Consider the following 15,613-nt stretch of genomic DNA (forward strand, 5'->3'; position numbering starts at 1 on the left):
CTGGTGCCCTCTATGGAGAACTCACACCTACGTTCTAGTCTCTTTGGTACAGGAAGGTACTCTTCAGGCTATCAAAAGAAAAATATGGTCACCAACCCAGTGACAAAACCTTTGACTTACGATATGTCCTGCCTGAAAAATACACTAAGGAAATAGTGGCACAAAACTTGTGAGAGAGTAGCCAAACACGGTCTGATTTTACCTAAGGCTTCCTCCACAAGAAGGAACCCACAGCCAACATTACTTGGGTAGCCAAGAACCAGAGACTAGGCAGCCTAGAGATCTAGGGTAAACCCGAAATATCAATAAAAATGACTCGTAATGATATTCTGCTATACTCATAGTTCAGTACTCTTTCCAGTTATCATCAGAAAGGGTTCCTCGACCAGGAGATGGGAACAGATACAGAGACCTATAGCAAGACATTATTTGGAGAAAAAGTTTTAATGGGAGGTCTCCATCAAATCCCTCTCCTCAGATATCATGAAATCCTGTGGAAGAGGAGGCAGAAAACTTCTAAGGATCAAGAGGCGACGGAGGACACCAGGAGAACAAGGCCCTCAGAATCAGGTAATCAATACTAATATAAGCTCAGAGAGACTTCAGCAGCAAGAATAGGGCTTCCACAAGTCTTCACCAGGTCCTCTGTGTGTGTGTATATATATATATATATATATATATATATATATATATATATATATATATATATATATATATATATTAGCTATTAGCTTACTATTTTTTATGAGATTTCTGACTTTGAGAACAAGTGGGTCTCTGACTCCTGTGCCTGCTCTATGGGCTCTTTCCTCCTCCCGTGTTAGTGTGGCCAACTTCAATACGATAGCCTTGCTTGTTCTTATTTTTATATTTTATTTACCTGTTCCCTCAGCATGCAGAAAAGTCTAATGATTCAGACAAATAAAGCAGCCAGTGAAGTGCTAGAAACCTTACATTTATTAAGTTTAGATCATGAAAATTCAAGTCCCCAAATTGTAAACATGTAATTAGTTGAGTGGACATCTAATCCATCCATAATATAAAGGAAAAGAAAAGACAATTTATACATTTACCAAGCCCTTAAACACACATTGTAAATCTTCAGAACGGCTTTCAGTGAAAGACGAAATTAGTACCAGAAAACAGGGAAGATTATATATTGCCTAATTTTAAGGTCTCAGAAGAGATATTGGTGAAGAAATTAATTAATCTGGACTGGTTCATTATTATTTGCTGACCTTGAAACTTCTAGTCTTTACTATTGGAGATCAGGAACATTTTAACATTTATAATACATGCTCTCTTTTGCTTTATGTTGCTGTAATGAGCATCATGAACTAAAGCAATTTGGGGAGGAGAGGTTTACTGGACGTATATGTGCAGGTCCCAATCTATTATTGAGGGAAATGAGGACAAGAACTCAAGTAGAAATTGAAGCAAAAATCACGGCAGGATGCTGATGCTGTGCTTACCTCTGGCCCATGCTCAGACAGCTTTCTTTTACAGCCTAGACCTACCTAGGGTTTGATCAGCCCAAGAGTAGGCTGCACCTCCCTACAACTGTCATCATTCAAAACAATCCCTCATAGACATGGTCATGGGCCAATATGATCTGGACAATTGCTCAGGTGCGGCTCTTTCTTCCCAGATGATTGTAGGTTGTGTCAAAATTCTTGTGAGAACCGGTGAGGACAACGTGAAATTGCATTACACAACACAGCAGCAGCCATAGAGACAAATTTAAATCAGATAAAGAAATGACTTCACTTGAAAACTACTCTGAAAGTGACTGACTGATTGCAATTCATTGGTTATACCCATAGCATTGTTTATCAAGGACAGATACAATAAGTTTAGTCTTAGGCAACAGTCTGTGCTCACACCTGGCAATTCCACTCCTTTGGCTTGCTATTAGATTCCAAGGGAGCGCTCCATAAACAGAAAAACATGATCATCCAGACTAGACCTGACCCTGATTGGTCTATCCGCGAAGGGATCAGAATCCACCTTCTTGTCATTTCTACTTAAGCAAGGCTTCACACTTGCTCAGAAATCCCATTATGACCCAGCCTGAATGAAATCAACCTCCCCTGACTACATAATGATAGTGTAGACCTACTTGTACCAGCATGTGAAAGACTCGACAACTTCCCGTTCTTCGTGGTACTCTGATAAGCCCTCTTCATGTCCATTGTTCAACACAGTGCACCCATATCTAGTATTCACTTATGAATGTGGGTTATATTTTAATATCTGCATTCACAGCTGGCTTCTTGAAGCTAAGACAATTTGTATGGAAAAGCTATCCCATAGACAAGATGACTAGGAACTGACTTACCCACTTCATTCAAGATACAGCCAAACTGCAAACAGAAGCTCTGTTGGAGCCTTACAACTTCAGGTACTGTCTGGAAACTCATCACTTCAATTTTCTCAATATTCAGGAATAAAAGCACCTCTTCTTACTTAGCAGAGATATTATTTGAAAATGATAGTCTATCTAGAGCACTGGGTCTCAACAGTAAAATTACGGTTATGAAGTAGTTACAAAAATGCAATGGTTGGGGCCCACCGCAGCCTGAAGAACTGGGTGGCATCATTAGATTGAGGACCACTGGTCTAGAAGGTCCTCTTGGACAAACTGGGGAATACTGGAATTGTTCTAACATTAGATTATGATTGTTTTCATTTACAATAACTGAAGCTATGAATAATAGCTTAAGTTTTAAAAAGGCAGAATATGTAGTGCAGGTTATGACAGATCAGGAAAGCACATGGAGAAAGTTATTCAGAAACCTGAAGGATGCTTATTATTAGAGAGTCAAAATATAAGCATTTATGTCATCAGTTTAAACTTCAATAGTGGAAAAGGGAAAAGAGTATCCGTCTCCACACACTCTACTCACAGCTGCAGCATGTAGCCATTCTTGTTTTGCTATGGTATGCCAAATCACTAACACTAAGGCTTTAGTAAGTATTCCCAAAATGCCCATGTGTTCAATGCTATGTATCCATGGACTCTTCTGGGAGCTGGTAGGACTTTTGACAGATGAGGCCAAATGATAAAGCTTCGGGTTACTCGGAATGTAATCTTGAAAGGAAATATGGGACTATGGCTTTTTCTCATATTCTTTGCTCTCGAGATCACACTGTAGGAAGATTTTACTCCTGCACATATTCCCATCACAATGTGCTTCCATAATTCTAGCCCAAAACAATAATGTCAACCCTTCATGTACTGGACAATACAAACAAAACAAAACAACAAAACAAAAACAAAAACAAAAAAACACAACCAAAAAAACAAAAAAAAAATCAAATGAACCTACATTTCTTTATAAATTGATTACCTCAGGGGTTTTGTCATAGTGGTAGAAAGCTGAGGAATACAACCAGGACAATAGCTAGCACAGGAAGGGAGACTAAAAATGATTTGTTGACTAAGTCACTAACAGGGCCCTATTCCATAGATATTCCACTTAGTTAATGGATTTGTCATGTATGCATAACTGATGAGATCAATCTATTTGTTGGGCTTTTTCTCTTATCCCTTCCCTACCAAACTCAAATATGATACTGTAAAAATAGAAAACTAAACACTGTGAATAAAAGTCTTCATTAAATTAAATAACAATACGATAACATAGAGATCAAAAGCCCTAAAACTAGAGTCACCAACTTCCCAACAATATGAAAATAAAAATTTCAGTCAGCTTAAGATAAAATCCATTGTTAAATAAGGAAGCTTAAAATGGTCTTATTCATGAACTCTGAAGGACAAGAGTGGTGTCAGATGATGAAGTATTTTCAGAACAGCCTGGAAATGATGTTAAGAAATCTAATTCATTTTACTCATTTCTACAACAGCAGAGAAAGAGAGCAATTACCTATATTAAAGCCCTGAGCTTTGATCCACAACTTTTAACTGCAACGAGGTCATAATCTGGCCAGAATTATCCCCATACTATCATCATTTCATTGTTAATATTTACATAATGAAAAAATATTTTCAAATTCTGTTAATTGCTGTATCTTATATGCAACTGCCCCATTTCTTTCCCTGTAGCAGGTCTAGCTACTGCCTTTTCCTTTGTCTCCATAGCAACCACTGGAATTCAGGTTAAGGACCACCACAATACCCTGTCTTTTACAATGCACATTTAATCTCTCTTTCATCCTGTATTTTTAATGCCATTTCAGTTAAAATATGTATAATAAAGACATAGATACGAAAACACAGACACAAAGCACTCTTCATGCAAAGAAAAATCAGTATATCTCTGGAAAAATATAAAACTAAATTTTCATTTCAATAAATTCTTCCTCAGGTTTGCTGGATCCATAGGAGCAGAAGCTCAGATTAGAGAGGGCTGACTATATATTAGCTGGTTTCATGACTCTCAGACACAATGTTCATGGCAATACTATTTTTTGATCCAGAATTTATAGACATTTCTAGCTGAATGTCATTTAACGCCTAAATGTGGTTTGGAAGTCTCCACATCACATCTCTGCCGACAGATTTTACTAAGATTATCTCAATCCAGGATAGCCACTTCAGAGGGATTAGCATGTCACATGCAGGTTCGTTTTGAATATTTAAAGAGACTATTAGTGAAACTAACTAGATGATACAGAGGAAGAGAGGAGTAGGATGGAAATTTTTTTATACACTGCCCACTCCACCAAGAACTTTACTATCTTCCACCTGGTGCTGACTCCAGCCCCTCCCATCTCCATTGGTTGTAATTAGTATCCACAATATTGTGTTTAGTGTTCTCTTGTTTTTCATTAAAAATTTCCCAATTAAAATTATATTTCTAATCAATATTTCATATGGGTTTACAAACCTTAAACTGAAGTAAAATCATGCCATATGTATTTATATAAGATTTGCTTTTATAGCTCCAAGTATTCCTGATTTTCTATACTGCTGGAAAACATTTTCTGCATGATTATGTGAAAATTTATTTATAATACACACTGAATATTCCTCTAAAAACTAAACTACTGTTAAACATTCTACAAGGCCGAACTTCACACTAACTAGAATGTAAGGGACTTTGGAGAGTGGGAATGTTGCAAGTCTAGAGCTAAATTATCTATTCTCCTTAATAGCCACTCAATCACCTTTATGACCCTCATACAAATTCTTATAAGATATACAAAAACATCTTTATCACTCTTCAGATCAAACTATAAATGTCATCAGACAGCATTACCTGTAGCAGAGATTTCCTCACTGCACTATAACCTATCTGCCGGATGTGCCCACCAACCTATTTTTAAAATTTTTTAATTTATTACTTTCTTTGTTCCATTAGTATAAAAATGGCATGAACTTTTGCTAGAGTAGAATGCTAAATTTGGGGCAACTTGGATCTGTGTTGTCAGGCCACTAATTCTAGAACAAATTATCTCTTCCTGTGATGTGAAAGCAAAGTCTTTCCAACAGTATATTCCACTATAAGTGAATTATTAGATCTGTCATGTATGTGCACTTATATGTGTGCAAATAAGTAAACACATATAAAACAAACACAGAAATGTTGGTGCCCACAGATCGCTGGTGTTTGGAAAGAAGGCACAAACACCTGGGCAGGCTGGTGTGTGGCGGGAAGGCACAAACACCTGGGCAGGGAAGAGCATAACATCTTAAATGAATGCTATCTTTAAGGAAGAGGAGACAAAACATCCAAGTATGAGGGATGAAAATATGCCTTTGTTTCTTAAGATGAAACCCTAACAGGAGAGAGAAGACACTACAAATAGATACTTGCGTCCTTTACTTTGGCTTTTACACTACTGTCTTTTTTTCCGCATTTAAGCTTACTGTGTTTAACATGAACACAGAACTCTGAACTGAAGCTAAAGGATGAAGAGAAGAAGGAAGGATGGAAGAAAGGACGGAAGGATGGAAGGAAGGATGGAAGGATGGAAGGAAGGAATCTACCCGACTCTATACATCTATTAAAGCAATGAAGTTGAAAACAGAGATCTTGACTAGACCCAGAATGGTGAATTCTTACCTCCACAAAATGAGGTCTTTTTATTTTCTTTTCAAAAATTGAAGAATGTTAAAACCTCAGTGTCAGCTATCATTATTGCTTCAATACGCTATATAATGAGGTACTTAATTTCTAGAAAATTAAGGTGAGTTTTGACTGTTGTGTGGAGTTAGAAACCTGAGATCAGGGAAAACAAATGAGTGGCTATTTCATACACATAGGTAAATTACTTTAATGGTTACACAATCAAAAAATCAGTGATAATTTTAGAAAATGACAGTTTTAACTGCAAAGGGCTGACAGTTTGTCATGATTTTTACTTATTGATGACATTGCCAGTGGCTGGTTCTACCCTCCTGCAGGGAAATGACTGTGTTTAACTGAAGTATCCAGCTAGCTTTGCTCCATGTGACAGTAAGCTAAGACAGTGCCTAGAAACTCTCAAAGCATTTAAAGGCCTATAAACAAGTGTTTGTGCTTATTGTCTTAGGACTCTGTGATTTAAATGGCATATTTTATCCTTCTGGAGTCACAAGAAGGCAACATGAGGAATACAGGCCCCGAAACGCTGGAAGAACTGCACTAAATTGTATTTCCAAAGTCTGTCTTTGTGTTGATGGAGAGATGTTGAGATCATCTGTTAGTGAAACTGAGCTAAATTTAGCTAATAATAAATTTAATCATCATAACATATGGAAAGTAATTACTTTCCCCCGGGTTAGATAGTAAGTTATTGAAACACAGCATGATTGTGCTGCTTTCTGAAAAAAAAAATCTAACTGTAAATGTCAAGATTCTGAAGAAAAATTTTCTAATGAATGAAATACACATTGATTAAACTCCTACTGATTCATTTCTTTAGATGGCATTTCGTCTACTTAACACTTTACTAGACCAGCTGTCAATGAAATCTCTACCTGAACACTTACCTGGTACTATGAACTCTATTTCTTCTGATACGGCAGTTCCGAGTCTATTAGATGCAAAGCAGCGGTATTTTCCTTGAAAATGAGAGATGTGTCCCTCATTTGGGATCTTGAATGTGCCTGAATTGTTAGATACAATTATCCGAGGGTCAGAAAGATCAAAAGGCTTGTCATCTTTAGTCCATGAAAATCTAGAAAATAAAGTAAAGTTGGTGACATTTCTGTTTTTTAAAAGTATTTTAATAAAGAAATGCACAAATGGTAAAACCAAGACAATTAATGAGTTTTAAGTATACATAAAAGATCTTAACAGTGTATAAAGACAACTTCAAGAAACCTTACAAGCAAGGAAAATATAGTAAATGTGAGAGAAGAGATGAGGAAATTTTATCCTCTCTTAAATTGAAGTTTTATTAAAATGTTTTCCATTAGAGATATGATTCAGATCATTGATATACATTAGCACATTAGGTAAAGACAAATATAGAATGTGCTTCTCTATGTGTAGGTTTCTGTGTAGAAAATGTGCACACGCGCATGCACCGCCCCCCCCCACACACACAAGCAAATTGCATTAATTCCCTTTTACTGGTATTTTCAAGTGTTTGGCATATTTAAATCCATGTTGAGTATATAATTTTTCCAGTTAAAATTTCTCAGTTTTACAATAGCATTAAAAATAATTTTATGATGATGACATGTTTGTCATAGATTTTCCCACTTCAATGTGTTTCCCTTTATAAACAATTCACTGGTAAGAATCTCTATAGATTTACATTTGATAAATTTATTTATTTCCCACTATTTCTGTAGGGAAATTATTTATAAATGCAGAGAGTAGATAAGTAGGAAAAGGTGCCTATAGCTTTAGAAAAATATTCTAGAATTTTATTTGAGTAAAATATTCACAGTTAAGCTCTACTCATGTATGAATAATTTCATCAATTATAATGTAAAAAGGCTTGTGTGTCATACATAAAATAAATACATTTTAATTTTGTAGACTTAACTACCATTTACTTACAAATTCAATTCTTCAATCATATGTAGACTTGTATTCTACCTTACGATAGTTGCATTAAGATAGCATACAGTCAATACTATCCAAGTATATTTACTAATAGGCACTTACTTTGGTTCTGGGTTTCCTTTAGCTTCACATTCAATTTGAAAATACTCATCAAAGGGAAAGGCCACTTGCACATATGACTGCTTTATTATTGTTGGAACCTGTTGAACTGAATGTCAAGGCAATATAGTTTAAGAATGAGGTTTTCAAACACGGGACAAGATTAAATCATAGAGGACAACTTGTGCTTTCTATATCGATAACTCTGGTGGTTTGATGATTTATCTTCATTGCCAATTTGCCTGCACATGGGAATCACTCAGGAGACACATGACAACATGCATCTAGCTGGGAGTTTCCAAAAAGGTTTAATTGAGAAGACATCCTGAACGTGAAATGTGAGCAACACCATCCAATGGGCGGGAGACATGGATGAAGGAAGATGGAGTAGCCAATTGAACACCATTCATCCTTCTTTGCTTCCAGACTATAGGTGTATTTAGCATATTTCACCCTATTGATATCCTGCATCTCTTTTGATAGTTCTTCTATTATAAAGTATGCTTGCTTTCCATCTCTCTTTCCACTTAATAATGTTTCATTAGATATCCTTGACATTTCAGACTTTTCTATTAATGGATTATCAATGTATGATAAATATACAGATATGGTTATCATGAAACTGACTCTGGAGATAAGTACTAAAATAATTTTAAAAACAATGCATGATTACAGCACTATTTATAGCTTGAAACCAATGACTAATAGCACATTAAAAACCGGTAAAACCCATATTTGTGGCAAAAGATTTTTCTTGATGCCAATTTATTGTTGTTTGATAAATCCTTTCTACAATATTCCTTGATATTGATTCTTCTCACTTATGAGATTTTTTTTATCTATCTTTCCCACTTGAATTGTTATTCTTCCTTTTAAAGTCAATTTAAAATAAGAGTACATAAAATGTATGGATGCTGAAGACAGATTCTTGGATTAAATTTTGAAATAGGTCCAAGATAATTATATACATAATGCTGTACTTCAGGTGAACACTCAATAACTCCCAAGTTGAGACAATTTTTACTACAATTCTGACGACCATTACTTTATATTATTGGTTTATATGGAAATACAAAGCAGTAAACAGAAGTAGTGAGAATTGACTTTGGAACATATTTTTTGAGGAATGCAATTTGTAGATTAGTGACTGATTACCTAGCACTCTTCTACAGCAAAGGTACAGCTAGGACCATCAACCTTGTGACACTGGACAAGGTCTTGACTTCTTTGCTTTCCTAAAAATTGCAAGGTACCCAAAGTGTTCCTGATCAACTGGATTATAAATAACACTGTTAACTACACCAAAAGTTTAAACTGAATGATTTTACTTATTGAATCTTTAAAAGTAATTTCATAGTATGTTAAAATAAACATCCTTTTCTGAAAAACACTAAATATCAGAAGAGTTGCATTATTTTACATGACCGCAGAGCTAACATTTCTAAAGAGATGGCAGTGGGATTTTTATATATGCTTCTTCATTCTTTCTGTAATACGCTGATATGACTAAACATGTACAAAGTCAGCTTCCCATAAACATGTAAATAAAAAGAATGGGAAAATATTACAGTCAGATGATTCAGATTATTGTTTTTCTTAAATGTATATTACATTATGAAATATAAAACATAACTAATATGTTTCTTCTTATTCTATCACTGAACAAATTTACCAAATATTTGGCCTGTGGAATTTTTTGTACCAACACACAATAGTCTTTAGAAAAACTATGGGTTTGCTGAGCTATGTAGATTTGACAAACATTCATACATTTTGTCATAGACAATCAAATTTTCACTTGGCTTAATGCCACCACCGATGTAATCAGGATATCCACTGATGTTTGAGAGACAGAAGTCTTCTACAAGTCTAATTTTTTTTCTGGAACACTCAGATTTGGTCATTGACAGGTACCATTTATATTGCCAGGTTATCTTGATGTGTCACACTGACCTGGTTCATTTTGAGGAAAAATATCTGCCGATAAACATCAGACCAAACCATAATTTATCTGCCAGTTGTGCTTTCAAGTAAAAATAGGGTATGGGCAGAAGCAACAACATAATCAAGAAATCAGAAAATCCTTTTGCCTTAATGCAGCAGAATTATTTTATGTCTACATTACAATATTTCTATACATTACAGTGTATCCCTGTGGTATTAAGAGGCAGAAAGTCACCCAAGTTAATACTGTTCTATGGGCTCAGCCATTTTAACAATGGCAGAATTGTTTTGGTTTAGATGTATATGAACATGAGTGCCTATTGGGCAGCTCAGTGCTCATGCCATCATTCGTGTTAGGGAAAATGAAAATTTCCTACTACAAACAGATTTTTTAAAAAATCAGTACAGATGAAAATGACAGTAAATGGGAAAAGACATGCACTGGGAGAGGGATATTCACTGGGGAATTATGTTCAAAACACTTGGATCTCACAGGCCATTTAAATGTATCCCTGAGATCCTGAGGCATCCACAGAACCATCATTTAAGCATCAATAGCCGGCTTATATAATAACCAGTGACCTTCTCAATTTTAAAATTGAATTCATTTTCTTGTTTGCCTAATGAATTGAACAAGTCACTATGTTGCACATAATAACTCAAAATCAGGCTTTATCCCATGGATATAGATCACCACTTTAGTATTTGCTAAAAGCATCCATATCCTCTTTGGCAGTGGTCTCACTTATGATTAATGCAATTTCTAAATAGAGTGGTATTGAGCTTCTTGCAGGTTCACTCTGTTTCAGTCTATTGCAGTTACAAATGGTGAGGGAAAGGCTCAACAGCACCAGTCCCAAAGACACCAGCTAATAACTTGAGAACAACTTGTTTATTACAACATTATTCTTTTTTAAATTTGCTAAGGTTGTAAAGGCTCTGCCATAGCTAATTATTCAGGGAAAGGAGCTAATAACCTCTGGGTGTTTGTATGAATATATATATTCCACATTACAAATCCTTTCCTCTATAATTAGGCCAATTACAGAGACACCAGACTCGTTGACATTCAAATTGGATACCTGCCTTGGTTGCATTTACTAGTGAGTGCTCTAGAGTGCCAAAATAAATGGGCAATATTCGGTTGCTCTGAAAACATGCTATTAATATTTCATAACAATTGTCTGAGGACATTACAGCATGAGCGTTTATAAGTAAATGAGACTATCAGAATAATAATAAATGACATGAGCTGGTACAAAATTTCACATCCTTCATTACTGAAGAATAAGTGAAAAACATGGAGAAAGAATGTATTTATTAGAGTTTAAGGTCAGAGGTTTGAATCGGCAATAGCAAGTGCATCCCTATGGCCCTTAACTTGGCCCCGCACTCTTACAGGAAAGTCTAAGGGGTCAGAGAGTTAGCTCCATAGTGAAAAGCACTTGCTGCCCTTCCAAGGGACCTACGTTTGCTGCCCAGAACACATATGGTGGTACACAATCATCTGTAATTCCAGTCCCAGGGTATCTTTAGGCTTCCTTTGGCACCAGGCCTGCACAGGCAGACACACATGCAGGCAAAAGAAAACAAACACTAAAACCACAAAAATACACATAATTTCTTTAAAACTGAGACTCTAATAAATATGAGGTTAAATTATATTTTCAGATGGTTGCTGATGAATTTTGATACTCTTGCCTTAGATGTAAGATTTAAGCCACCTATGAAAAGAAATATACATGTGTACGTAAACATATAGGTATGTAGAACAGGAAGTGAACTTCCTCAGCAGATGAGAATACACCAACTGAGGCTCAACCATCTGTAAGAATAGAAGAGAATGTGATTCCTTTAACTTGAGGACTCAAAGACAGTACTGGACTACCAGAACACTGGGTGGTGTAAAACAGCTTCTTTAAAGTAATTAGAAGTGACAGTCAGAGGTGACTTTAAAACACATCAGAAGTGGCTTTCTTGATGGCTAGTTATATTAAGTCTAAGTACTTCAAAAGGAAAAATTTGCCCTAATATTAATACTTTTAAAATATTTATTAGATTGTCTGGGGTAAAGACTTTCTTTAAAATTCACATGGTCCTTTCTTTCTTTTCAGATCCTATCTCCATACCTACGAAAGAAAGATTAAAGGAAAAGAGAGATGTCCCTGAATCTAACCTAGTTTTCTCTCTGTGTAAGACTAATAATAACTTATAACCACCTCCCAATGAAATCTGTAGACCAAGAAAACAAACAGAATCCTACCCAACCCGCCTTAGAGGAACTGGGATGTAGTTCTCTTAAAGTTTCTGCAGGCTCATTTATATACCTTATATATAAGGTATATATATATATATATATATATATATATATATATATATATATGTGTGTGTGTGTGTGTGTGTGTGTGTGTGTGTGTGTGTGTGTGTGTGTGTATAATCTGCAGGCTATTTATATTCCTTATAAAGCCTCCTCCTCCTAAATTGAGGAAAATGGTTAAGCAAGCCAGGAATTGCATTTTGTGGTCCAGTTTCTAAATGGCAAGCATCAAAGAACCTCCATATGGAGTTGGCTTCCAGTGTGTCAATCAAGCCACTGGGAAAAATGTCCTCATATCTGCCACAGACAGAATTCTGCTTAAAAATGGGCAAACATAGATGTAAGCTGAGTCGATGGCCGAACTCAGCCAAGACAGGATAAGCAAGTCCTCAATACTTCCTGCCTTGCAAATATGTCTGGCAGAGATATTAGGCTCAAAGGCCAAAGATGATCCTCCAATGTTATATAGTGTTTGATGACTGTTAAGGCAGTAAATTGTCCTAGTCATTTTTTCATTTTGGAAGCTACTAACCTGCACTGCCTCTTCACTCATGCATTTAAGTTTTATTCCTTCTCAAGTCTCTGATGGGGGCTGATGACCAGATAGTTTAGAGTTACAATCAAGTTCAGTTGGTTAGGGGATAAGATCTTTTTAGATCAAGATGAATGATTTGAGTTAACATAGATGAGATATGATAGATATTGATTTTCATTCAGAAATTTAGACCCAACAAAGTAGGAAAGATGTTTACTTCAAGTTTGACCAATACAAATAGCCAAATCACTATGAATGTAACATTTATATAACTCATGAGTGTCTCATGGTTCTTCCTGCTGTATGTAGTTTATTTTATTCATGTGTAATAATATAAATGTATAAGTTAAAAAAGAAACAATAAAATATTTTTAAAATCACATGATTCATAGAATTCTTTCTTTCTTTCTTTCTTTCTTTCTTACTCTTTTCTCTCTTTTTTATAGACAGTGTATTTCTGTGTAGTTTTGCCTGTCCAGGAAATTGCTTTGTAGATCAGACTGGCCTTGAACTCACAGAGAACACCTGCCTCTGCATCCTAAGTGCTGTGATTAAAGATGAATAGTGCCACCGCCAGGCTTGAAATGTTAATTTTCAATGCTGAGATTCTGATAAACAAATGTTTCTTACAACCTTCAACAAAGTACACAGTAGAAATAAAGAATACTAGTGGAAACACATAGTAAAATGCCTGAATCACAACTAAAAGACATTGTATAAGTATATATTATATACTATTATATATACATATGTATATATATTTGCACTATAGAGTATGTTAGATTGGGAGACAATATTGGGTCATATGAGTTTGGGCTCTAACATGACTTTTGGTTATTTTCATAATTCACTATTTCCATTTGAAGTGCAAATTGTTTTGGGAAAGTATATGAGCCTTCTGGATCTGGAGAGATGGCTGACTGTTTAAGACAACACACTGCTATTGCAAACGACCTAGCTATGGTTCCCAGTTCCAGTGTCAAACCCATTACTCCAGCTCGAGGATGATCTGACACCCTCTTCTGGCCTCTGAAGGCACATTCACTCACATGCACATACTTACACCTGAACACACATATAAATATTTGAAAAGACACTAAATCCTTTTAAAAAGGTTTATCCAATTCCTTTTTGTTATAGTTTTAATGTTAGTGATTTATAAATTATAATTGTCATTAAAATAACTAACCTAAGCATATAACAGTAAAAGCTTCTTATAATAGTCCATCCTAGACATATGACAAATATAACCGGATGTGTGAGTTATGTTTCGTTTAATAGTCTATGATTATATGAAAAGCAAAACAACTAAGTTGAAAAGTTATGAGAACAGCTAAATATCCCAAGCCAAGCCTGGAAAGTACAGCTGTGAATTTTCATTATAGTTCAGAAGTAGGACCAAAAAGTTACCTTCTCAGTCCACATGTCTTTTACTTAAAACACAGACACAAACTTCCATAGCAGGGATCAGACTTTGTGCTTTTACCTGAGAGTGGTATCTCAGCTGTTGACAATTTTAACAGGAGGAGAATCAGACCTAGGGACAGTCCTCTCCCAGACAATGGCAACCCCATCGCTCTTCGGAAAGGAGTCAACACACAAAGACTGAAAAAAAAATGTTTCTTGTTCTTTCTGCTCACAACTGAGGAAAATGTGTGGAACCTGGAAAAGTAGCCCAGAGAAACAGGGTATTAGTTAATATACTTTAAAATGTGAACACAGCAGAAACTAAACACCAGCCTAATGAACCTCTTATCTAATAATATCACAAAACATGAGTTTTACTCTTCACGTTCAAGACAAAACGATAGTTAATATTTGATATATTGTAAGCCATGAGCCAATCCAATGAATCCCATTTGTAAGTCTGAGTAAGATTTACATGGAAAGCTGTTCCTTACATTGTAACGAGATAATGACTTCGTTCATTTGATTCAGAAAGTAATCATTTCTCAATCAATTCTTTATATTAATATTCAGGATTATAAAGACAAATCTTGGGGTCTTCTTTTAAAGTACATCTCGTATTCAAAATTTCACAACATAAGATGGTAACAGTAAGGAAATAGTGGAGGGGCTTAGGGAGATAGAGTCAGTTAGGAAAGCGCTAATCATGCAAGCATAAGGGACTGAGTTTGAATCCAGAAATGCACAGCAAAAAGACCAGGGGAGAGCAGGGGTGAAAGCACAGAAGGCCTGCTGAAACAAGAGAAACTGACAATCTCTGTGACAAGCTGGAGACCTAAGTCAGGGTAGGTTTCTGGGAGGATGTGGCGGAGACTGGAGCTGAGACACTTAGTAGCAGGGGCCATGGAGGCTGAAGAGGACACCTCTAACTAGACAAGACTCCTAGTGGAGGGAAGAGAACCAACTCCGATAGGCTCCACCCAGCAGCGGTTTGAAACTGATGCTGAGACTCACTGCCAAACATACGGCCAAAACATACAGAGTCCAGTGTAAAAGTGGCGGATGGGGAAGGAGAAGGATCTGGAGGTGACAGAAACTCCACAAGAAACCAACAAAGCTAACTATCCAGGGCCCAGAGGGGTTGTGGAGACTGAAGCACCAACCAAGGACCATGCATGGACTGGACCAAGCCCCTTCTCCCCAATCCTTCCCCCTCCCCACCAGCTCCCACCCCCTACCCCCACCCCCACCCTCGCTCCCACCCCCTACCTCCATCCCCCCCATCCCCGCCCACCAGCACAGATGCAGCCAATGGGCAGCTCAGGTTTCATGTGGGTCATCTAGTAA

At 36.3% G+C, this 15,613-nt stretch overlaps 1 protein-coding gene across 6 annotated transcripts in view; it reads right to left on the reverse strand.

Annotated features, from left to right (window-relative positions):
• CHL1 (cell adhesion molecule L1 like) overlaps window positions 1–15,613 on the reverse strand; it is a 200,945-nt gene that overhangs the window by 66,429 nt on the left and 118,903 nt on the right. For all 6 annotated transcript variants that reach the window (XM_084766825.1, XM_084766824.1, XM_084766827.1 and 3 more), the window contains 3 exons: window positions 14,346–14,521; window positions 8,067–8,172; window positions 6,938–7,125 (listed from right to left, as the gene is read on the reverse strand). In XM_084766825.1, coding sequence (XP_084622951.1) covers window positions 6,938–7,125; window positions 8,067–8,172; window positions 14,346–14,433 — 382 coding nt within the window. In that variant the 5' untranslated portion in view covers window positions 14,434–14,521. The remainder of the gene's footprint in view (window positions 1–6,937; window positions 7,126–8,066; window positions 8,173–14,345; window positions 14,522–15,613) is intronic.

The sequence above is a fragment of the Acomys minous genome, assembly GCF_964271855.1.
Source record: "Acomys minous genome assembly, chromosome: 17".
Classification (NCBI taxonomy): Eukaryota; Metazoa; Chordata; class Mammalia; order Rodentia; family Muridae; genus Acomys; species Acomys minous.